The sequence below is a fragment of the Sceloporus undulatus genome, chromosome 2 (genome assembly GCF_019175285.1).
Source record: "Sceloporus undulatus isolate JIND9_A2432 ecotype Alabama chromosome 2, SceUnd_v1.1, whole genome shotgun sequence".
NCBI classification, from domain to species: domain Eukaryota; kingdom Metazoa; phylum Chordata; class Lepidosauria; order Squamata; family Phrynosomatidae; genus Sceloporus; species Sceloporus undulatus.
Window position 1 is genome coordinate 3,517,373 of NC_056523.1, and position 24,050 is coordinate 3,541,422.

Consider the following 24,050-nt stretch of genomic DNA (forward strand, 5'->3'; position numbering starts at 1 on the left):
CATTAAACAAACTAGCAGGCATTGTAGGGTAAGTCAGAAAAGCTTAAAGCGCGAATGACTCAGGCTTGCTAGAGAGGTTAGAACAATACAAACGGGTTTTTTGGAATGTCGCAGCCAAAAGGGACGACGAAGAAGGAAACGCGTAGGGCACTGCGTGGAGACGATGGCACACTGCATCGGAGACAGAGAACAACGGCAGCATTACCAACAACCCCTTCTTTGCCTGTCTTCTCGACCCGCAACGGGTGCTCAATCGAAGGATAATGGGAAGCAGAGCAGACTCATGTCGCTCTTCGCGACTCTACGACAGATTTATGTCACGACGCCCTTACCCGCCTACCGCAGGAACCTCTTCTCACTCCTCACCACATCGACACAGCGGACCGTTTCGCCGCGACCACTATTTTCGCCTCCCTTCTGAACCCCTTACACGAACCCTCCGGCCACACCACCACAACGTCAATCGGCCCTTCGGCCAAATCTTTGCCCAATCTTGGAAAAAGGAGCGATCCCCAGCAAGACTGCCCGCCGACCTCAATTGCCGCGCAATATGTTGGCCTTCACTTACCCCTATGACTGCACCCTCCTACCCAACAACACCCAGGCGGAAACCCTCGGTATATCATTACCCTCTCGCCGGATCTCACAAAATATCGTCTACCAGTTTAGTTGCACCCCCCCCCCCTCCCACTTTCCACCCCGCCTGCCCTCCCCCCATAGCCCGAACCCCAGCTTCGCCAGCCCACCCCACCCCTCCCCCCCCCCCCCTCCCCACGCCCCCCCCAGATACATCCACTACAACCCCCCACCGCCCAGGTCTCCCGCTACCCACTCATCCTCCCCCACCCGACCAAGGCCTCCACCCCCCACCCTGCACCACCCCCCCCCTAACACCACCCAACCACCCCCACGTCTCACAACCCCACACCTCCCGCCCGCGCCGCCCATCCCGAGAAACCACCCAGTCATCGCCCACGACCCAAACTCATCTCTTTCTTTGATAAATTACCCGCTTGGTAGATGAAGGGAATGCTGTGGATATAGTACTATCTTGATTTCAGTAAGGCCTTTGACAAGGTTTCCCATGACATTCTTGCAAAACAAGCTTGTAAAATGTGGGCTAGACCAAAGGAACTGTACATGGATCTGTAATTGGTTGACCGGCCGAACCCAAGGGTGCTCAACAATGGCTCCTTTTTCATCCTGGGAGGAAGTGACCAGTGGGGTCCCACAGGGCTCTGTCCTGGGCCCAGTGCTATTCAACATCTTTATCAATGACCTGGATTACAGAATTGGGAGCCTACTTATCAAAAATGAAATTCAACCACGAGAAATGTAAGGTATTGCACTTAGGCGGAAAAATAAAATGCACAGATATCAGGATGGGTGACACCTGGCTGAATGAAAACTATGTGTGAAAGGGATCTAGGGGAGTCCACGTAGCCACCAGTTGAACATGAGTGAACACGTGTGATGCAGCAGCTAAAAAGGCCATGCTATTTTGGCGCATCAATAGAAGTATAGTGTCTAGATCAAGGAAATAATAGTGCCACTGTATTCTGCTCTGGTCAGCCCCCACTGGAATATTGTGTCCAGTTCTGGGCGCCACAATTCAGAAAGGACATTGAGAACTTGAGCGTGTCCAAAGGAGGGCGACAAAAATGGTTGAAGGTCTGGAAACCATGCCCTATGAGGAACGACCTTAGGGAGCTGGGGATGTTTAGCTGAGAAAAGAAGGTTAAGAGGTGATATGATCGCCTGTTTAAATATTTGAAGGTGTCTCAATGAAGAGGAGGCAAGCTTGTTTTCTGCTGCTCCAGAGAACAGGACCCGGACAATGGATGCAAGCTCCAGGAAAAGAGATTCCACCTCAACATTGGAGGAATTCCTGACAGTAAGGGATGTTTGACAGTGGTGCCCTCTCGGAGGGTGATAGAGTCTCCTTCTCTGGAGGTCTTTAAACAGAGGCGGATGCCATCTGTCAGGGATGCTTTGATTGGATTTCCTGCATGGCAGGGGGTTGGACTGGATGGCCCTAGTGGTCTCTTCCAACTCTATGATTCTATGATTCTATGATCCTATGACAGACCAAGGGAACTGCTCAATATGTCTCAGGAGAAGGACTGGGGGACAGGCACCTGGCTCCTGGACTGCTCCTTTCCTTCTTCTTTGAGGCCTTCAAAGAGACATCTGCTCTCAGAGCCATGGAGCAAGGCTACTGAGAATGGAGGATTTTCCGAAGGTCTGAGGGAGGGGGCTTCTTCTGAGCAGGGCTGAATCCAAGTCCAGTGGGCTTAGTGCTCTGTAAAGATGGATCCTGTTGAATGCACAAGAGTGGAAAACAGGTATTCTTTGGGCAACACACAGTTGCCTGGCCTGGTTTTGCGGCCAAGGTTTCAAAATAGACATAGGGACAGAGGAAATTCATGACAAACAGGGTTGACAAGTCTCTACCTAAATACCAAATAAAATTATTGATTTCAGTAAACTTAGCAGGCATTTCTCTGAACTGTCTACGCATAAATTACATGATGCACACATTTCTGTCTTTATGAAGGGCTCACATCACAAAACACAGAAATAAATAAAAGTCTAAATAAAAGGTAAAGCTTTGAGGCTACCAAGCAGGAGTCAAACCTTCTAATAAGGGTCACCTGTCAGCCCAATAAGAAACAAGTTTCCAAGTGTTAAATAAGGGGCTTCTCTTACAATAAGGGATAGCTGTATATGACTGTGTGAATGTCCAAATATTTGCCTTTTTTAAAATAAGGAACTGATGTTGGAAGCCTTTTCTGCCCATAATTTCTGTTTTCCCTCCTCCCTCCACCTGATTCTTCTCCAATTTATAATGATCCATCTATACAGCAGGAATGGGTTACAGAGTGACAGCAGTGCCACTGTGTGTGTGTGTGTTTGTGTGGGGTGTGGACTACACCGGGTGGCACCGCAGAAGGGTGTGTGATGATCCCCCTGGGGCCCAAGCAGCCAAACAGCAGGCCTGCCTTGGCTCTTAGACTGAGCAGATCCTTCGCTTCTCCCTGAGTCTCCTGGTCTGGAGAAAAGAAGATTAAGAGGTGATATGATAGCCCTGTTTTAATATTTGTAGAGGTGTCACATTGAGGAGGGAACAAGCTTGTTCCAGAGAACAGGACCAGGAACAATGGATCCAAGCTACAGGAAAAGAGATTCCACCTCAACATTAGGAGGAACTTCCTGACAGTAAGGGCTGTTCGACAGTGGAATAAACTCCCTCGGAGGGTGATAGAGTCTCCTTCCTTGGAGGTCTTTAAGCAGAGGCTGGATGGCCATCTGTCAGGGATGCTTTGATTTGGATTTCCTGTATGGCAGCAGGTTGGACTGGATGGCCCTTGTGGTCTCTTCCAACTCTACGATTCTATGATTCTATGTACCTACTCCTTGTGGAGTTGAAGATTCGCTCTGGAAATCCTTGAATCATGCTGCCACCACCCAGTTAATTCGTATCGGATTTCCCTTAACATACACTGGGACTTGTTAAGGACTTCTAGTTCTCTTTCTTTGCTAATCTAGTCAAGCATCAACTGAGATAGGACATGTGTAAAGGAGTTTCGATGTAGCAGATACCTTTAAGGAAGTATTTATTGTAATTAAACCAAACAGAACAGAAAGATAAGAATCATGCAAGATCCTAAGGGCCTTGCAGGTACAATATGTGTAATTCATTCAAGCAACCAGAAAAATAATAAATAAGGCCTAGACCTTCTAATCTGACACATTCTCACCTAACTGATATATTGATGTAATATGCTGGCCTTGATGGATTTGAAATATAGGCGCATTACAGATCACCTAAAAGCAGCGGTCTGCTGGCGCTGCCGGTTGCTCCGCGAGGGAGCCGCAGCGGCCAAACCGTACGGCTCCCTCGTGGAGCAAAATGAAGTCCCCAAATGGTGCTTCTTTTTGCGCCCCGGATGTGATGCCATGAGGTGCTAGTTGCGCACTCGCAGCGTCACATCTGGGATGCGACGTGCGGACGCTATGCGTCCACTATGTCAAGATGGCAGCGCCCATGTGGACAGGCACCGCCATTTTGTACGGACCCAATGCGTACTAGGGTTAGGGGCGTCAGGAAGTGAAGCCCCTTCCTAACCCTAGTACGTCCTGGGATGTACTATAGGCAAGTCTGTAATGTGCCATAGTTATAGGTCTTAGCTTAGCATAGACTATCTGCCTGGATTATGCCTTCTTGCTGTAGGCACAACACTACAGTTTTCCTAACCAGTAAGACTAAGAGAGATTCCCACATCGAATTCTCACTGTAGAAATCGCTAACTGCTGAAGACTCTCTCTCTCTCTGCCTCTCCAACTGTCACCTGGTTTCAGAGGCCTTTTCTCTTAGAAGCTTCCAGGAGAAATCTCTCGCTCCTGCTCACTGATTGGTCAAGTGAGCCTTCCGTCAGCTGTGATGTCATTACTTATTTGCATGTGCCTCCCTCCCAGCTTACTCTTATTACCTGGCAGAAGTCTTCCAATGACTAGAGGCCCAGTCATTACACAACTATTTTTGGATCTTTTAATAATAAGTATAGTTAATGACCAAGCAAAAAAGGTGAGCGGCAGAGAATCCTGGATATCGAAGCCCAAAAAGATATGGCCTCCCTTAGCAATGTAGGTAATTTAAAATGGCTGAGCTGATTTAAACACTCTTTTCAAAGAGCAAATTATCTAAAAATACCAATGCCAAAATACCCGAGGGAGGCATTTGCCAGAGCTAGATGTGACCAGCTAGACACCATGGTAAGAGATGGAAGATTCAATGGTATTCCTTACAATGAATCTGTATCTGTGGAGACCGAGAAATTGAGGATTTAGCTCATATTTCTTTCAAGTATAATCTGTACCAACAGGAAAGAGACCAGGATCTTGGTTCCTATATCAAAAGAACCATGTTTTGGGATACCCATGTCAGAATCACTTACTGCATGAGTGGCCAAGGTTCAAAAATATCTATTATCACAGCTCGGTTTTTATGTAAAGCTATACAGTCGAGACTTAGATATGTGGGCTCAATTGGGGTAAATTGCAGAGGTGATGAAGAATTCTGATGTGTGATGCTTCATATATTCAATTTATGTATTATCATCTTAATGCTGTAATACATTCATTTATCCTTTTCTTAATAATAAGTAACACCCAGGAAGGCGGGGTGACACTAGGCTAGCTCTCCAGCCCCATGTGGGGCCTTTTCTGGCCACCCGGACCCCACACAGAGCCTTTTCAGGCCACCTGGACCCCACGTGGGGCCTTTTTGGGCAGCCAAGACCCTATGTAGGGACTTTTTGCGCTGCCCAGACCCCGTGCGGAGGCACCCTGGGTGCTGTGGCTGCTCCTTGGGGGCCTCCAAGGTATTTCCGGCTGTGCGTGTGCGCTCCCACACATGACGGAAGTCTCACACCCAAAGTCCCATCCCTATAAGTCATGTTCCCTCCCCCCATGAGTTACCACATCAGGTGACACCAACCCTAAGGACGCCATTGCAGCTGGAGCCTAAGGATCTTCAATAATAATTTGTATCCCTCTTTTCTCTCAGAATTGGGGCCCAAAGCAGCTTACTGTCAGAAATCCTTCATTTATTCATTCAGGGGATTCTGTCATGAGGGTTATAAGTTTAGGATTTTGTTTGATTATGATTACATTAAGTTAGCAGTTGGTTTAATGTTAGATTTTATAATGGGTTAATAGAATGTACTAGAAAGAGACAGACTGACTGTTAAAAATATGAGCCTGCTTGTTAAGGTTGAAATGCTGGCTTGTGAAGGGTGGAATGTGGAAGGAGTTACCCAGCCAGCAGAGGCTTTGTATTCAAAGGGCTAGAGACTGGTCTCTGTGATGGGAGGGGGAACTGAAACATAGAGTGCCTATTGCTTATACGGGCATGCGCGCCCGTATAAGCAATACGGGCGCAACGGGCATGCACGCCCATTCAATTGAATGAGGTGCACCGCCCCCTCTGCCCCGCGCTCGCCCCGCGGCTTGAGCGCGTATGGCGCGGGCGCACTGTATGATGTTATGTTAATATGTTTATTATATTTTAATATGCTGCTATACTATGTTGGGTGGCAGGATGATGGGGTTTCCAGTTGTGCTTAACTATATATATGTTGTTAAGGTTTTATATAAATTAGTCTTGTTGTGGCTTAAGGTTTATACCTCAAGGTCACAGGTGCAGTGGGGAGATAATGCTGTGTGAGAACTTAATTGTTTGGAGAGTTTGCCAAGATCCCGGACTGGAGGACATGACATCACCAGGGAGGAGATTCATCATTGAAAGAGTTATCCAGTTAATTTACTTTATTGCTTGATGGGGTGGGTTTGCTTTATGGGGTTATATAAACCATATATTAATACACACTTTCATTCCTGACAAAAAAGTCACTTCTGTTATATGTATCTCTTTTTTCAATAAAGCTGTTACTTTTTCAAAGCACAGTCTCTTGTTGTAAGAATTGGGGCTACAATTGGGAGCCTGACACTTACAGTCTAAAAATACAGTACAATTAAAAACCTACAAAACTGGCAATTAAAATGGAATTTAACTATTGCAACATTAAAATAGATCATTGTTTAAAATAGAATATAATTATAACGATATAAGCATTTAAAACCATACACATTAAACAATATAACATTCCCAGGATGTTATTTAAAAACTGTCTTTTTTAAACGCCTTTCTGAACAAAAAGATCTTAGCCTGCGCAGATCATTCTACTAACACACCCAAGTCTGACTCTGGGCTGAAACAGACAGGTCAAATGAAGCAGCTTCTGCCTCTTTGGAGGTGTGTTGTTTGAATAACGCATGTGTCCTAAGAGGCCAAACGCATGCACCATTCAAACAGCACATGCTGAATGTGACCCAAAGCAGCTTCATTTGGCCTCTCTATTCAGGCCGTCCGTTCCATAGCCAGGTCTGAAACCAGACTGAAATGGATCTAGATCATCTGTGTCATCCTGAAATCCCTGGAGTTGCAAAGCCGCCACACGTTCTGATACCTTGCCCAAAAATTGGAGGTTGGACACTGGCTGAGAATTATCCATTATAGTGAGATTCAAGGATGGCTTTTCAACCAAAGCCTCACAACTGCCTCCTTTAAGCATGTTGGAACACTACCTTGTTGTAGGGAGGCTTGGACTACCCCCTTCACCCACTCAGCCTGTGGGTCTAACACATGTGGTGGCGCTCACCTCTCCAAGGATCCTGTCTACATCATCAGGCTACACAAACTGAACAGTATCCATTCACACTGGACAAACAGCATCAAGGTTACATCCACTGGCACTGTATCAACTGCAGCATCCAAGTCAGAGTGGATCTGAGCACCTTTATCTGCAAAGGGCCATGCAAACTCTACAAAGCCAGCTTAGCCCTTCCAGGAGAAATCCACCAGCACATCTCACCACAAAAAACAGAACAAAAGAGAAACACAACTTTTTTTGTCCAAAAATGCTCTATAAGGGGCATGAAGGCATTTACCTCATATTTTAAGTCCCCCTCTAGGTTTTCAAACTTTTAATAGGAACCAACCAGAAGTCTTTTTTATTGTCTTTCTCTCTCTCACTCTTTTTAAAAAGGCCTTTCCTGGGCTGAAAAGGACTCAGAGGGACCCCAAAGATGGCATAAATGTCCCTATGTCCTCTAGAGGGAATATAGATGGGGGTGAACTGACCTTGGCGGCCACAAGAATAGCTCTGGGCCACATGTGGCCAGTTGGTCAGACTTTTGATACACTTGTTTGATTCAATCCCACATTGATTGAATTATATACAGCAGCTTAGGTCTTAATAAAAGATGGAGGTAGAATAAGTTTTGCATATTGGTTTCATTCCATTTATTCACTGATTATTATTATCATTGTCTTGTGGATTTTGGATGATACTGTACTTTTCTATATGGCCAACACGGCTACCCCTGAACTATGACAAATATTGCCAATTCTTCTTTTTCCTGTTTCATTTTAAACACGTTTGCCTGATGAAGAAGCCAGAGGATCTCCAAAACCTTGCAACATGTATAATGTGCATTTTGGTTGGCTCAAATAGGCATCGCTGATATATGGAGTTTCAATCATACTGTACTTTGCTGTATAGCCAACACTGTTACCTCTGAATATGCATTTTCTCTACCACAGGGAATCCTAAACAGAGAACCAATGGACTAGGACTTTGCTATTTGAGGTTTCTCTTTGAACAAAGATAAAACGAGTTTTTTTCTTTTAAATTGGGACTGCATTGGCAGGTTTTACCTTAGTTACACCTGAAAGTTTTCCTGGTGCAAAAACAGGGAGGCTTCCTGACAAATTCAGTGTTCTCTTCCTATCAAAGGGGCTTGTCGACTCACAAAGGAGTTTAGGCAAACTGGATCTCAAAACTAGTAGCGTTTTGTCTTGCTAATGGAATTTAAACTTTATTTGCTGGACTGTATCTCCCAGTAGCCATCTGATCTGAAGACAACTACTGCAATATCTTAACCAAATGCAGGGTACTAGCTAACATCATATTCATCATCATAAATTTTTTTTACTCCTGTTGTAAAAGGATTCTTAAAAGCCCGGACTTCTCTCACTAAGTCCACTGGCTTGACAGAGCGGAGAAAACAACAGGACTCAGAAGGCTGAGAATCCAAATTCCTTTAATGCTGTCAGTCCTCAGTGGAAATCCAGTTTCCAAATACCGAGGCAACAAAACCAAAGAAAATGGCTGTTCATATAGGTAATTTCAACAATGGAGTCCCTAACAATGTATTTTGTTGGCTGGTGTGACGAGCTGACTACAAACCAGCCAATCAGAAGCCAGAGGCCCTAAGCCCATGGAATTTGAAGAATGCGTTTGGCAGCTGGGTTGAGAATGCTGAGAGATGGAGTTGGGTTTTTAGGATCCTGAGGGTTGAAGCGAAAGTTGAGCTGAGGAGGCAGTTAGAGGAAGAGTCTGTTCCAGAGGGCAACTTGGTTATAGTCTAGAGAGAGGGGCTTTGAACCAGTCAGAGACTCTAATTGAAAGAAGGATTAGAGTAAGCCTGAGAGGCAATACTGTGGTGTTTAAGCTTAGGAAAGTAGGCAGGAAGGACAGTGTCAGTGTCCTTAACAGCTAGCTGGTCATAGAAATACTTTGTAGCAAGTTTAACTGTGGTAATAAAGTAACCATTAAGAAGTAACACCTGCCTGAACTAACAGTTGTTTAATATCATTTAGTTCAAGAAATATCTGTTCAAACCTTTTGTTAAATAAATTTCATATTTTGTTTTATCCAAAGGCTGGTCTGCCATATATATATTTTATCCATGCTACTCTATTATATAATATTGTAAACCTGAGTGTTAATCAGGGTGCTGCCATCCTAGAAGAAGATTATATTGTGTGGTAGAGCATAAAGTGTCTTTACATAACTTGGTGGCAGAGGGGTGGGATTAGAAAAACCCAAGCGCCTGCCATATTAGGGTCAGAGATGCAAGAACATATTAGAGAAGGGGTTCATTACAGCTGGTTCAAAGTGCAAACATACAAAAACTTTCATTCAATCAGGACACAGAATTGTGAATACATTAAAAAACATTTTTTACTCATTTGTAATATTCTATCACTCTATCACTGTGTGTGTTATTTCCTCCATCCAAGGATATTGTTCCTAATTGTTTTGGCTTTCAAAGCAAGCTAGTCACCTTGATGCTTGCAAAGGTCAACTTGTTCTCTAAACATTTTACTGCAAATCCTGTTCAGCATTTTCTCTCTCGCACACACACAACCTTGACTCCAGAAAACTCATTTCTATATCCATAGTACAGCCATTTCTATAAATCTATAGTAGGGATTTTAATATTAAAAATTCATCTGTCTCACTGTATCAGTGGAGCTTAGAAAGCTCACAACATGTATAATATGCAATTCAGCCGGTAAAAGAAAGGTACTGTATCTTTGTTTTGTGAATTTTGGATAATACTGTACTTTGATGTATTGTGATCTGGATATGTTTTCTATATTGCTTTAAGTTCATTGTTCAACAAAGTACAAGACACCTCCTTACACAACACTATTGTGTAAGGTTTGTGACAGGTGTGTGACTGGGGAAAGATGTAGTGTGGGGGGTAGAGGGCATCCAAAATGATACCTGTCCCCCTTAAGGAGACTCCTGTGACTGGCATAGCTGAGACACTATTCACACTGAAAAGCAATGTTTCTGCTGTAATTTTTGTTTTGTTGTTCATTTTGTTCTCTGACATGAAGTCAACCTCTGGTGATTCCATGAATGAAAGACCTCCAAAAGCTCCAGGCATCAACTGCCCTGGGGGGTCTTACAAATGCAGGGCCATGGCTTTCTGGATTAGATCAATCCATCTGTAATGCGGTCTCCCTCTGTTTCTACTGATGCTTTGCAGTTTGGGATTTTTGTTTCATCTCTGTGCAGGTCAGCAGCTAAACGTCCTTTAAGCATGACTCTAGTTGCATCATTAGACATAGTACTACTCGAACTTGTCCTCTGCTCTTCAGTCTCTAAGAGATCCTCCATCAAGTGTAATCCTGCCACACACACTATTGGTGCTGCCCGCAAAGCTGTTGGCACATTTCGTCTGCATCTTCAGCAAAAGTCTTTGACCCTACTATCACTGTGCTCCATCAGCCTCACAGACTCTTGCCTCACAGAAGCACGCAATCCCACCACTACATTTTCAAATGGAAATGATCATAAACAAGAGAACAAGAGACTCTTACCAAGACAGCCCACAATTTCACAGGTTTCCTCTATGACCTACATATACAGGACTCATTGCTTTCTCATATGGGCTGAATCAGGACTCACTTCAAAGTATTTAGCTGTTAATGTCATTATTATAAATGAATTTTAAAACAAAAAGCATCCAGGGAAAGAGAGATCCTTACCAAGAGAGGCCATGATCCCACTGATCTCTGCCATGATCTTTCTGTGCAGGGTTCTCTGGTCAGGATCCAACAGGGCCCACTCCTCCTGGGAGAAAGACACAGCCACCTCCTCAAAAGTCACTAGGCCCTAAAGACAGAAGAAAAAGGTGCTTGCTCACACTGGCATCAAAATGGCTGCTGGCTGTGGCAATTAGGACAAAGCGGACTCACAGGGTGACACAGCATCAAAGGCAGCCACAGTGAGACTGAATAGAGTTGGAAGAGACCACAAGGGCCATCCAGTCCAACCCCCTGCCATGCAGGAACTCCAAATCAAAGCATCCCCAACAGATGGCCATCTAGCCTCTGCTTAAAGACCTCCAAGGAAGGAGACTCCACTACACTCCAGGGGAGTTTGTTCCACTGCCGAACAGCCCTTACTGTCAGGAAGTTCCTCCTAATGTTGAGGTGGAATCTCTTTTCCTGTAGCTTGCATCCATTGTTCCTGGTCCTGTTCTCTGGAGCAGCAGAAAACAAGCTTGCTCCCTCCTCAATGTGACATCCTTTCAAATATTTAAACAGGGCTATCATATCATATCTTCTATCATCAACAGCATGAGCATCATGAACAAGGTATGATAACACAGGAGCCTCAGTCCAAGACAGAGTCTATAGCTACAGGAAAAGGAGACTGAGGGGGTCAACAGACCGACCATTTAGGCTGGTCTGGGCGCGGAGTCGGGGAGTGGTGTCCAGAAGATGCATACCCAACTCCACCCCCATGGCACCGTGATGCCATGCCTCCTGGCAAGCGGCATCACGGCGCTCCTCTGACCCTGTGTCTCCATGATGCAGCACCAAAGAAGCGCAGAAAAGCTGTGTGCCTGCAGCTATGGCACCCTTTCCTTGGACTTCATTTCAGCATGCCAGGAGGGATGATGCTGGGTCATTTCCAACTGTCACGTTGGACCATTTTCAGCTGATACTTTTGGTTTGTTTATTTTTTCAGTTTTTGGAGGAGACTTGTAGAGTTTTATGGCATACCCTCCAATTTGGCAGGAACAATGCCAGTTAGTCCTCTTGCCCTTTCCAATAGAGTCTGGGAAAAACCAGCGTCTGCAGCCTCTGTAAGTGCATGGGTACTTCTTCAGCAATAAACTTTGCTATCTTGACCACAGTCTGCTGTTACCTGGCAGTTTTCATGTGTGAAATGTTGGAGGATATGTTATAGGTGCTGGAGAGCGAGCGAGCAGTAAACTGTTTTCAGGCAAATTGAAAACAAACATAGATAAGATATAAATTGTCTGTGTAGGGTATATTTATAACAAATTTTAAAAGATTAATAATAAATAAATTAATAATAAAACTACATACTCCAAACCTATAAATAGCAATATTGACAAAGGTCCATGAGGTTCAAATCATTCATGGCCCAAGGTCCTAGTAGGTCTACCTACAAAGAGAACCAGGCAGTCTTCATACATGGCCAATAAAATTCTTATGTTTACCCATTTGGAGCAAGATATTACCTGAAAACTGTCATTAAAAACAATTTCCCCAAGTCTGCCTCAAACATCCCTGAGTGGCACTGGCCGTCTTCTTAGTGGAAGCCAATGTTTCCCCTGGTCCTGCTGGTTCCTTGGCAGCTCCAGTAGCCTCCCTCTGAATGCTAGCTGCTGATCACAGAGGGAGAGGGGTTTGTTCTAGACCAAGGAAGGAGGATGGGAATATCTATCAGCTCCCCTTTGGGGCTCAAGAAAAAGTTCAGAGAACACAAGAATAAGAAGGCTGAAGACACAGGGATTCAAACCTAGATAAGTGTGCAAATTTTTACAATTTTTAAAAATCTATACCAAACTGAAACAAAGTTCTCCACTAGCGCTGAGAAGGATGAGATCTAGGAAAAGAGGAACCCAAGCTGCTCCAGTTCTCTTGTTCTAGGATTACTTCTCCTTACCTGATCTGGTTGTGGTTCACCGCAAAGAGGGAGAGGCGACTGAGTCCTTGTTGATGGGATCATTCCAGCCTCTGTGGGAGAGACCAAGGTGGGGGGGGGAGAAATCCAGTCACATCTGCTTCTTTTAGAAGTAGCAATCTTAAAGACTCATTAGGAAGTACAGGTTCCTGTCAGTTAACAAAGCCTCTGATAAGCAAGTTCCTTTTTACAAAGTCATATTATACCCGCCTTGCCCCATTTCCTCTTTGTCCTCTGCACAGCTGAAACTATTTTAGCAGCATATGCATTGGAAGGATGGTGAAAGAGAGCTGGAAAACAGATAGTTTTCAGCATCTGGTTGCAGCAATATGTCTGGAGTAAACCATGCATTAACGCTTGAGCTGAGAAACAGTGGGGGTCTGCTCTAGCGGATCCTATGGCAGTCTTGTGTTCCTGTACATAACACACAAGGGAAACATCAGCTGCCTCAGGAGACCCTCGCTGAGCATGAAGGAACAGCTAAAGAAAATGGAAGAGTAGAGAAGCCTGGCTCGACAGGTATCCCTGTTTTGTTATAAGAAAAAAACATAGATACATAAGTTTGGCCACCAAAACAGAAATCACAAGAAAAGTTGGAACTGGGGAAAGAAAGTAATTCCTGAATTCATTTTGCAAAAAGCCTTCAGATGGGTTCTATAAGGTTCCAAACATTTTTGTGTACATATGCAAGTCTTTCCTGACCTCATTGTTTCACTTCATGTGTGCATATTATTAGTTTTTGAGGAAAAGCGTGCTAAAAATGTTGATTTGCTTTTTTGTGTGTGTGGTTCAGGTATCCCTCCCTAGCCTTCCATGTGATTGTGGCTCTCATACCAAATCTTCTTTCAAAGAAGGGACATCCTGGAACACAATTAGTTTATTTGCTGAGGTACACCTGCATTCTCTTGGAAGTGTTGGTACAAAAGAGCACTTCCAGACCTGAAAAATGCAGAAGGAGCTTGGGTGAAGTGGCTCGAGTGATGCACTGAAGTATGGAAAAATGCAGTTCTAGCTTCCCATGAGCCTGAAAGACGCTGGACAACCTTGGGCCCTTGCTCTCTCTGAACCTGAAGTACCTCACAAGGTTGTTGTTGTACAGACAAAGGATAGGGTGGAAAGTATGAGGGACTTGAGTTCCAGGCAGCAAAAGCCATTACTGAATAGAAACACACAGGGAACGAAATACATAAAATCAATCTACGCAGGTGGAAATGAGTATCACTCAAGCTGTGCAACTCTTGGATCGAATGGCAATGTTTTGCACCATATATACAACTGAATGGACAGCGGGCTGCACAGTGGTACTACAAGCACATCAGGCAACAATGTTGCACTGTTTCCACAGAGGACCCATAGAGGCAGAAATACAACTCAGTAAAATATATAGCTGAGCAGGAATTCAAACCCTTCTCTCCAGAGACATAGTCCAATGTTCAAACAGCTACACCATGCTGCCTCCTATTGGAGCAGGGTTGGGGAAATCCAGTTCCAGTTCCTACTGAAACTTACTGGAGGACCTTTTATTATTGTTGTTATTAACCTTTATTTATGAAGCGCTGGAAATTTACACAGCACTGTACATACAATCTTTTTAATTGGATGGTTCCCTGCCCTCAGGCTTACAATCTAAAAAGACACGACACAAAAGGAAAAGGGAGTGGTGGAGGGGAAGGGGCCTTTCTAGTAGGATAATACATATAAAATACATAGCAATACAGGAAATGATTCAATAAAACAGACAACAAAAATAGCAAGTGACAGTTATGCAATGCCTGGGAACGCTTCTCTGAACAGGATGGTCTTCAACTCCTTTTTGAAGCTGGTTAAAGAAGTGATGGCTCTTGCTTGTGGGGGAAGAAGGTTCCAGGAGTGAGGGGCAGCGAGTGAGAAGGGGCGAATCCTAGATGGGGCAGAGGAAATCCTAGGCTGGGACAGCAGACCTTGACTACCAGAACGGAAGGCCCTAGTGGGAAGGTGAGGAAAAATAAGGTCTGATAAGTAAGGAGGGGCCAGCCCATGGAGGGCTTTAAACGTTGACAGCAGCAGCTTATACTGAATGCAGAAAGGAAGGGGGAGCTAGTGAAGGGATGCCAACACAGGAGAGATATGGTCAGAGAGGTGGGTGGATGTGATAATGCGTGCAGCTGAATGCTGGACAGAAATTAGAGGACAGAGGTGAGAAAGAGGAAGCCCAGCCAGGAGGATATTACAGTAATCCAGTCGTGAGATCACTAGGACATGGACCAGGATCTTGGCAGTAGAGGTGGAGAGATATGGTCGGATTTTGGCAATGTTGTACAAAAAGAATCTACAAGCCTTGGCTGTGGTCTGGATCTGAGGGATACACGACAGAGAAGAATCAAAGATGAAACCAAGACTGCAGGTTTGCTGGACTGGTTGAATAGAAATGTTGTCCACAGAGACAGAAAAGGAGTGTTGAAGGGTGGTCTTAGGAGGAAAGACAAGAAGCGCCGTCTTGGACATGTTGAGCTTCAAATGCCGATGGCGCATCCATTGCGAAACAGCTGTGAGGCAAGACGAAACTTGCTGTTCAAGCCTTGGAGAAAGATCAGGGTGGAAAGATACAACTGGGTGTCATCGGCATACAGATGGTAGGAAAAACCAAAAGAGCGAATGAGTTTACCTAAGGACAGTGTGTAGAGAGAATACAGAAGGGGACCCAGAACAGAGCCCTGGGGAACTCCAACAGATAAGGGAACAGGAGAAGAAGTCTGACCACCTGTGACCACTGCAAAAGATCTGCCAGACAAATAAGATCTAAACCAGTCGAGAACAGTCTGAGAACCCAAGGTCAGAAAGTATGTCAACTAGGAGACAGTGATCAACGGTGTCGAAGGCTGCAGACAGATCAAGAAGGATGAGAACAGAGTAAAGGCCATTAGCCTTGGCCTGTAAAAGGTCATTGGAGATCTTAGCAAGAGCTGTCTCTGTGGAATGCCTTGGGCGGAAACCAGACTGAAAGGGATCAAGAATGGAGTTGGCTTCAAGAAACTCAAGTCAGCGAGAATAAACAACCCGTTCCAAAACTTTAGAAAGAAAGGGAAGAAGAGAAATCGGATGATAGCTAGACAAAGAAGAGGGGTCAAGAGAAGGTTTTTTCAGAATTGGGGAAATGAGAGCATGTTTGAAGTCCGACGGGAAGGAGTCTGTAGAGAGAGAGATTGAAGATATGGAGAAGTGAGGGGAGAAAAAAGGGAGCTATAGAGATTAGAAGACGAGTAGGAATTGGATCAAGAGAACAGGTTGCAGGTTTGGAAGAGTTCAGAAGTGAAGAGAGTTCATCCAAAGAAGCAGGAGGAAACACAGAACATTTGTTAGGCGAGAGCGATAGAAGATTAAGAGCAGAAGAAGAATCGGGGGGGACTATCTCAGAGCGAATAGTGGAAATCTTAGAGATGAAATAATTAGCAAAGTCATTAGGCGAGACCTCCACCACCTACACTCACTCTCTCTCTCTCTCTCTCTCTCTCACACACACACACACACACATACACACACACACACACCTATCTCGCAGGGTGGTTGTTATGAGAAACATCATACTAGAAAAATGAACTGAAAGAAGAAGGGCTGCTAGAGACAGCCAAGATCACTCCAAATTCTATGCAACACCGTAAAGTTTATTACTTATGCAATTGAAATGCATAAATTCCATTGTATATCCTATTACCATGTATGGAAGTGAGAGCTGGACAGTTCAGAAACCAGTTATGAAGAAACTCAACTCGCTTGAGATGTGATGCTGGAGAAGAGTGCTGAGGATACCGTGGATGGCCAAAAAGACAAACAAATGGGTCCTAGAACAGATCAAGTTGGAAACCTCCCTTGGAGCCAAGATGACTACATTGAGGCTGATGTATTTTGAGAGAAGACACAACCCACTGGAGAAAACAATAATGCTGGGAAAGGTGAAGGGAAGGAGAAAGGAAGAAAGGTCACATGCGAGGTGGATGGACTCTACAGGAACTAAGCAAAGCAGTGGAGGCCAGGGAGTCTTGGAGATGTCTCATCCATGGGGTCAAGATCAACTCAAGGGCAGTTAACAACAACAAAGCCTTCACATGTTGATTTTTGGTAAGATAGTTGTTGTCATATCAGCTGAATTTATTTTAGGTAGATAGTCCAGTAACATAACTCAAAACTTAGATTTTACTGATGAGAGCATTCAGATGCACAAAGAGACCTGCAGGATTCTGGACAGAGGGTGATCATCCTTACCTTGCAAAGGGGGCCCTCCATCATACTCCTGCTGGATGGTCCTCCAATGGGAACTCTGCCTGGGGTCCAATGGAGACTTCTCAGCCACAGAGAGTTCAGAGTGGGCTTCTGCCAAGAGATTCTTCACCTGAAATAGGATTCAAGACATGGGATTTGGAGAAGGATAAGAAAATGGCAAAGGTTTTTGGGGAAGGAGTTTCGACTTGTGTGATATGGGATACCCAGCCATAGATAAGTCAGCAAAAAGCAAGGCGCTCATACGCCCTACTTGAAAAGCTAACATATAAAGTAAGAACTCAGAAAGGGGGAATAAAGTATGACACACATGTTAATAATACCTTGCAGACATTTATTGTATGTAGTGGAATGCACAGCATTTCATGAAACCCACAGCAAGAACTTCTGAACAACCATACTTTGACTTATAAGGGAAATCTTCCCATAGACTCATTTATTTTTATATTTCTATGTACTGTATAAGTGTGTGTGTGTGTGTGTGTGTGTGTGTGTGTGTGTGTGTGTCTGCAGGCGCATGTATGTAAGAAAGAATTGTAAGACTTACATAGACAAAACAAAATTGAAAACCTATTGCTATTTTATAGATACAGATGGCCTTGGTATCTGCTGGGTTTGGTTCCAGAAGATCCCATGGATATAAAAATCTGTGGATGCTCAAGTCCCATTAAATACGATGGATAGCAAAATGGTGTCCCTTATGTAAAATGACAAAATTGAGGTTTGCTTTTTGGAATGTATATGTTTTTTAAATATTTCTAAGCCATAGATGCTGGAATTTATGGATAAAGAGACTGCCAGCTGTATACCTAACTGTACAGTCTATGGCCACAGCACTGCTGTTGGTTACTTGTCATGTTGGCTTTGGAATAAAAATAAAAGGAGTGGGGGAAAAGTCAACAAAATCAAAAGTGCTTCAGCCCTTAGAGTGAGATTGAACTATTTGTTGAAGTGGGTGGAAGCCTCCTGAACACAGCAGGGCCAGATTCTGCCACTGGAGTCACCATGGGAAAAAGTCCAGTTGTGTGGCAGTGCCAGCAGGTAAACCTGGCACTTCCTTTGAAAACATGACAGAGAGGGAGCACCCACCTGGTTTTGAAGCGGAATCAGCAGAGGTTTTGGTGACTGTGATTCTGCTTCCTCACAAGGTGGACTGTCCCCACACTCCTCCTTATCAAAACCACATCTCAGGGCACTGCATTTCAGGAGACGTTCCTCAGTGGGCCTTTGCCCCCAAAGTCATCAGAGGTCCAAAAAAGGCAGCCCAGAGCCAAATCCTGCTCACCTTGGCCCCAGGAGGAAATGCTCTCACCTGCTGCTCTTTCGCCTTCTTCTCTGCTTCTGCCTGACTCAGGAGAAAACCCTCTGCCAGGGCCACTGCCTGGGAACAGGTCTCTGCCCCACATTCCCTGGCCCAGTTCTCTATCTCTGGGGGCAAGATGCTCAGGAACTGCTCCAAGATCACCAGGTCCAGGATCTCATTTTTTGTGTGTTGCTCTGGCTTCAGCCACTGACAGCAGAGATGGTGGAGTCGGCTGCAAACCTCTCGGGGCCCCTTGCCCTCTTCGTAGGAGAACTGCCTGAACCGTTGGCACTGTGTGTCTGAGCTGACAAGGTCCTTGTCCAGAGACTTCTGGGCTGTCCTCTCCCAGAATCTCCCACTGCTCTCAGCACTGAGGCCATCATGACCTTTTCCTCCTTCAGGATCAGCTGAGACTGCTTCATCCATCTGTTGAAATTTTTTATACCAATGAAACCACAACTAGGACCAAAATTATTCCTCCTCTGGCTGTCTCAGGGTAAAGATGTCCCTAAGATGCTCTGCTCAAACATCCTGCAAAACCAATACATTGTTGTGTTAGTATAGATCAGTGCTCTCCAAACTTTTTCTGGCTACCGATCCCTTTTCTTTTGAGCAGCAGCCCTAGCACCCCCCCCCCACAGCGCATATGTTTATTAATGATCTCAATGATGGAACAGGGGGCATATTTACTAAGTTTGCAGATGAACTGGGGGAGGGGACAGCTAATACCATCGAGGACAAGATCAGCATTCAGAGTGACTTAAACAGATGGGAGAGTTTAGAAGACCACAAACCTAATATGAAGCAACAGTGTAATGCAGCACCTGAAAAAGCCAGTATCCTCAAGAATGGCATATATTCTATCAGGCCCCAGTACGAGGCAAATAGGGGGATATTCTGGGGGTTGGAGATGTCTCATCCATAGGGTCACCATGAGTTGGGGCTGATTCAAGGGCAGTTGACAGCAACAGCAAGAATGCTCCTCAGTGAGTGATCTCACTATTCTGATATTAAAAAATCCACTGATGAGCAGCAATTTTGTTGTTGTTGTCCCACCAAGGAAAACAGCAGAAATAGGGAAGAATCCTAAGATAATTGGTAGGCTAGAGTTTGTTGAAACAAGGAAGAGAGTTGCAAATAGTTTTTTGATAGTTTAAAGAAAAACAGAAAATGCTTCCAAGTTTTGTACAAAGAGGTTGGGGAGTGTATGTCACTGCTGAGCTAATCTGTCAATTTGTGAATATTTATTTGCCTCTGAATAAGAATATGGGCACATGGCAAAGCTATAGACTTTTTAACAGCCATGGCTCTGTGTCATATAGAGTCCTGGGATTTTTAGTTCTGTGAAGTATTTAGAATTCTCTTCCAGAAAGTTCTTAGTGCCTCCTCAAACTACAAACCCCAGGATTCTAGAGGACCTGGAGCCATGGTCAAGTGGTACCAAAGTATACAATTGTAATATTAACAGAAAGTATGAGCCAGCATTATCACTTGAAATTATAAAGAAGCCTGTTGCTTAACAAACTTTGTTCTTCTTGTTGTTTAGCCTCCACCTAAGTCACTCATTGACAGGAACGGTGAGAATATTGGTTATGAGCACAGAACCCTGAACCCACAAAACTCACACATGTTGGTCCATAGTTGGCCCATTAGGCAGTGAACCCAAGGGAGACCTGAAAGCCAAGGGGCAAAGTGGGTGGGTGACAGAAGCCCAGGGTGACATTCTGGGTGAGGAACCTGCAAGGGACAATTGCCACAGTCCATCTACATAGTGAATGTGTATGTGTTTTACTACACACTGCATGGCTCTGAAATTGAGAAAGGAACTGATACCTGATACCTCTGGGTGAGCTGTTTCATTTTTAAGAAATTACTTTGGCAGCATTGATGATTTTCTCCTAGAGAAAGTGAGTTCATCGTTTTCTTACTTGGTTTTCTTGAGATCTACTTGCAGCCTCAAAGGTCAGGGAGGTGGTAGTCTGGCAGCTCTTTCCCTCTGCCCCAGAGAAGAGAGGATCCGGATTAGCCCCTCTGGTGTCACAGCTGCACCTGGATTTGTAGAGCGAAAGAAGGAGAAATGATGCTCTTCGATGGACTCCTTCTGCCCCTGACCTGCCCCAGACTGCAAAGGGAGGGAACCTGAGTCGGCATGCAATTGGTAACTGGAGGCTTGGCACATCCTTTAGGAGGAAGAGATGGAGGATAGGTAAGACTTTTGCCTTTCTCCTCACTTAGGTTTCCTGCCTTTAATAGATATTCTGCACCTGCATCTGATGGCTGGCAAATAAAATATATAGATTAATGGTTTTCCATCTTCCTGATTTTATTCTTCTTCCAAATCTACGTATGTGCTTCCAGTTTCAGAAGGGGGGCTGTTTGTCTGTCACCTCAAATCCCACAGAGAGTCTTCTGTGGTAATAGAGCTGGTGGGGCCTTTGCTCCCAGGAACGTGGGTACAAGATGGCAGCCAGGGGCCAGCTGCTCAGTGGCTTGGCATACGCACAACGCACGCCCCCAAGATGCTGGAAAAGCCCTTGGGCTTCCATGGGTCTGGGTTTTTTATTAAACTTTTCTACTGAGTTTCAAAAAAACATACATAAGGGGGGGGGGAACAGACAGTAAACATTTATATACTTGATATACCCAAAATCTTCAACGCACCCAAAAAATAAGTCACCAAAAATACAGAAAAACAAACAACATTTAGAACCAACATAAAATGCCTTCCTGTCCCTTATTTTGAATATCTTTTCTTCGTTTTCCTTCATTTATGACTTCCCATAGTATAAAGCCTCTTAATTTGATTGTTTTTTGTAATCATATCATAGCTAATATCTTCAACAGTAATTACTTATTTCTTCTCACCTCTCATTCATACTTATTTATATACAAATCTTTTACAGCTTGTTTTAAGTTAATTATTTGCAGTCGTCTTACTTAATTGCTCTCTATAGATTGCTGAAAATTACCAAATAGTCTATCTTATTTTCCCCTTTTTTGTTGATATAGTTTACGTGAATAAATCATGATCATTTTCTCAAATCATATTTCAACCAAGATATCTGTCTAGTGGAGTCGGCTCCTCTACAAACTTCTTATTGCTGCCATCTCTCAATGAAGATGTAAGCTTGTCAGAGATCATCATGTCATATAATTTAAGCTTCCATTCATCTAAGGTTGGATTTTCCTTTTCCATTCTAGCTGCAACAGTCATGTAAAATCTTATTTTGTCACGTTTTCTCTCCAGGTCGGCGTCGTCTATTATGTTCAGCAAAGAAAAAGTTGGGTCCATTTGTATTCTTAGATTGAATCTTTTTTCTAACTCTGTATTGATCATTTCCCAACAGGCTTTTGCTCTCTCAGACTCCCTCCGCATCTGGAAGGTCTTCACAGGCGCATTTAAAGAACAAACAGAAATACAGCAGGGCAGAAGTAGAACCCATCCTTCTCCCCATCTTTCTCTCTCTCTCTTTCTGCCGGGCATCGCAAGGGCTTCTTTTCCATTGAGGGAAAGCAAAGGGGGCCTCTCCTGATTTCCTTGGGAGGAAGAGAAACCCGGGGGAGAAGGGGGACATTTGGGGGGGGGGGGTCCCTTATGCTGCATAGAGAGTTTCAGGGAGATGGAAACTGCATAGAAATCAGATAATAAATAGATACATCCCTCCCTGAGGCCAGGAAAAAAAGGGGTCCCTTCCACTGCCATCTTTCTGGCCTCTTTGGGGGGAAGGAGAGGAGGGACAGTTCCTTCTCCTCCCCATAGAAACATTTCTCTTCCCTTATTTCCCCCTTTCCATCCTCTCTGGGGAGCAGGCCTTGGGTCCTTCTGAGCCCTTTCTTTTGGGGCTGCCTCCCTCTTTCCCTCCAGAGACCCTTCTTCCCCATCTGCCTCCATCCCTTGGAGAGAGTCCTCCCTCAAAGAGCCCCCTCCTTCTCCCCAGAAACAGACAGACAGACAGGGAAAGGGAGAGAGGGGAGGGAAGGGTCTCTCTTGGTCCCAAAGGGGGACTCTCTCTCTCTCTCTCTCTCTCCATTTGGGAGACTGGAGGGACCCCTCTCTCCCCCCAGAAAAGGCCCCATTGAGGCGCCCCTTCCTTTACCTCTTCCTCCTCTTCTGCTCCACTTTCTCTGGGCCTTTCTCTCCCTCCCTTTCCTTTTCTGAGCATTTCCTGCCTCTCTAGGAACCGGAGCCTTTCTGCTCCTTGGGACCCTGGCTGCCTTGCAGGAGGAGGAATGTGGGAGGGATGGGGGCCCTGGGAGGAAGGAGGAGGCCAGGGGCGCCTCTGTGGGGAGAGGGCCAGGAGGGGCCCTTAGAACCCCAAAAGGGCATCCAGCCCAGCCCCATTCTGCCATGCAGGAACTCTCCATCAAAGCACACACACACACTCACCCACAGCCCCTCAATCCCGCTCTGTCTCCCAGGTGCCCCTTCCCTTCCGCCCCCAAAAGGGGAGGAGGAGGAGGAGGAGGAGGAGGAGGACACCCTGCAGGGGCTGAGGGGGCGTCTACACTGGAGAAATAAGGCGCTTTGACACCGCTTTTCATTGCCGCCAGCAGGGCTCCATTCCAGGGAATTCTGGGAGTTGTAGTTTGGGGAGGCAACTGCCCTCTTGGGCAGAAGAGCTGAAGACCTGGTGAAACTACAGATCCCAGGATCCCATGGGATGGAGCTGCGGCACTTAAAAGTGATGCATTGATATCATCTGCACAATGGAAGGTGAATGGGGGGCTGCAGGAGGTTCCTGGGGCAGAAAAGAGCCCCCTTTGGCTGAGGCTGTGTGGCTTTTCTTGGGGAGGGGGCTCCTCTTTGCCTTCAGGGACTCAAGGCCAGAGGCACAGAAAGCAGGGAAGGGAAGGAGGAGGCTCAGCCTTAGCGAATATCCATGGAAAGATCATGGAACAACTGTTGGGAGCAATGTCCCTTGAAAAGGAGGTGAATAGTTTGTATGGCTGTTAAGGAGAGAGTCATTCCCAGAGGAGAGAAGAAGTGCTCTAAGCCCAGAGCAGGGCTGGGCTGAGGAGAGAGGAGCTGCCTGTGAGTTTGGATTGTCAATAGATGAGCAGCCTATCTTGACAGAAGTCAGAGGTTTTCTTATATATATTGTACATATTGCAAGAGGAAGATAAAAGCCCCCAAGGACTTTGGAACAAGCTAACTGTAGATGTGCCTTATTTCAGGTTGGCCAGTGCCTGGTTGCCAAATAATGCAATACTGCCTTGGGCTTCTGCACTCTGCTGTGTGTGAGCTACCATTGAGGTCAAGCACCTCAGACAGTGCTGAACGTTGGTGCCTCTGTTTGGGCCTAGTTTTTCTTTGTTTTTGTTACTACACACCTGCAGTACACAGAGGAGAGCCAACAAAAGAAGAACCAAACTGGATCTACACACACACACACACACACCCCAAATGGAAAGCACACAGAGACCCTGACATTCTCCCCCTGTCCAAATTTGTCCTGGAAAGTCCTGAGGAATCCCCTGTTTCCACTTGCTTTTAAAATGCCCCACTTTCCCCTTTTGCCCTCCTTTTGTTGTTGCTGCAAGCTGACTCCAAAATGCCAAAGTAGTTCCCACTCAGTTACTTTGGGGAGAAGGGAGGAGAGGAAGGGGCCAAAGCAAAGGGCTGCAGGTCC

At 45.1% G+C, this 24,050-nt stretch overlaps 1 protein-coding gene across 1 annotated transcript; it reads right to left on the reverse strand.

The window, feature by feature from the left end:
• Positions 1 to 10,607: 10,607 nt before the first annotated feature.
• Positions 10,608 to 22,178, reverse strand: LOC121923080 (zinc finger protein 202-like). The gene is made up of 6 exons (XM_042453190.1): positions 20,349 to 22,178; positions 18,430 to 18,951; positions 17,103 to 17,229; positions 12,846 to 12,916; positions 10,910 to 11,036; positions 10,608 to 10,690 (listed from the first exon to the last, which is right to left on the reverse strand). The coding sequence occupies exons 2-6, from the start codon at positions 18,844 to 18,846 to the stop codon at positions 10,608 to 10,610; spliced, it is 825 nt and encodes a 274-aa protein (XP_042309124.1). The 5' UTR covers positions 18,847 to 18,951; positions 20,349 to 22,178.
• Positions 22,179 to 24,050: the final 1,872 nt, after the last annotated feature.

What these genes read in the sequence shown, in the direction of transcription:
- LOC121923080 (XM_042453190.1), bottom strand. Translation starts at nt 18,846, where the DNA reads ATGGATGAAGCAGTCTCAGCTGATCCTGAAGGAGGAAAAGGTCATGAT. An exon ending in AGAAGGCGAAAGAGCAGCAG is followed by an intron (nt 17,230 to 18,429) that starts GTGAGAGCATTT and finishes ATCCTATTTCAG; the next exon opens with GTGAAGAATCTCTTGGCAGA. An exon ending in TGGGATCATGGCCTCTCTTG is followed by an intron (nt 10,691 to 10,909) that starts GTAAGGATCTCT and finishes TTGAAAATGTAG; the next exon opens with TGGTGGGATTGCGTGCTTCT.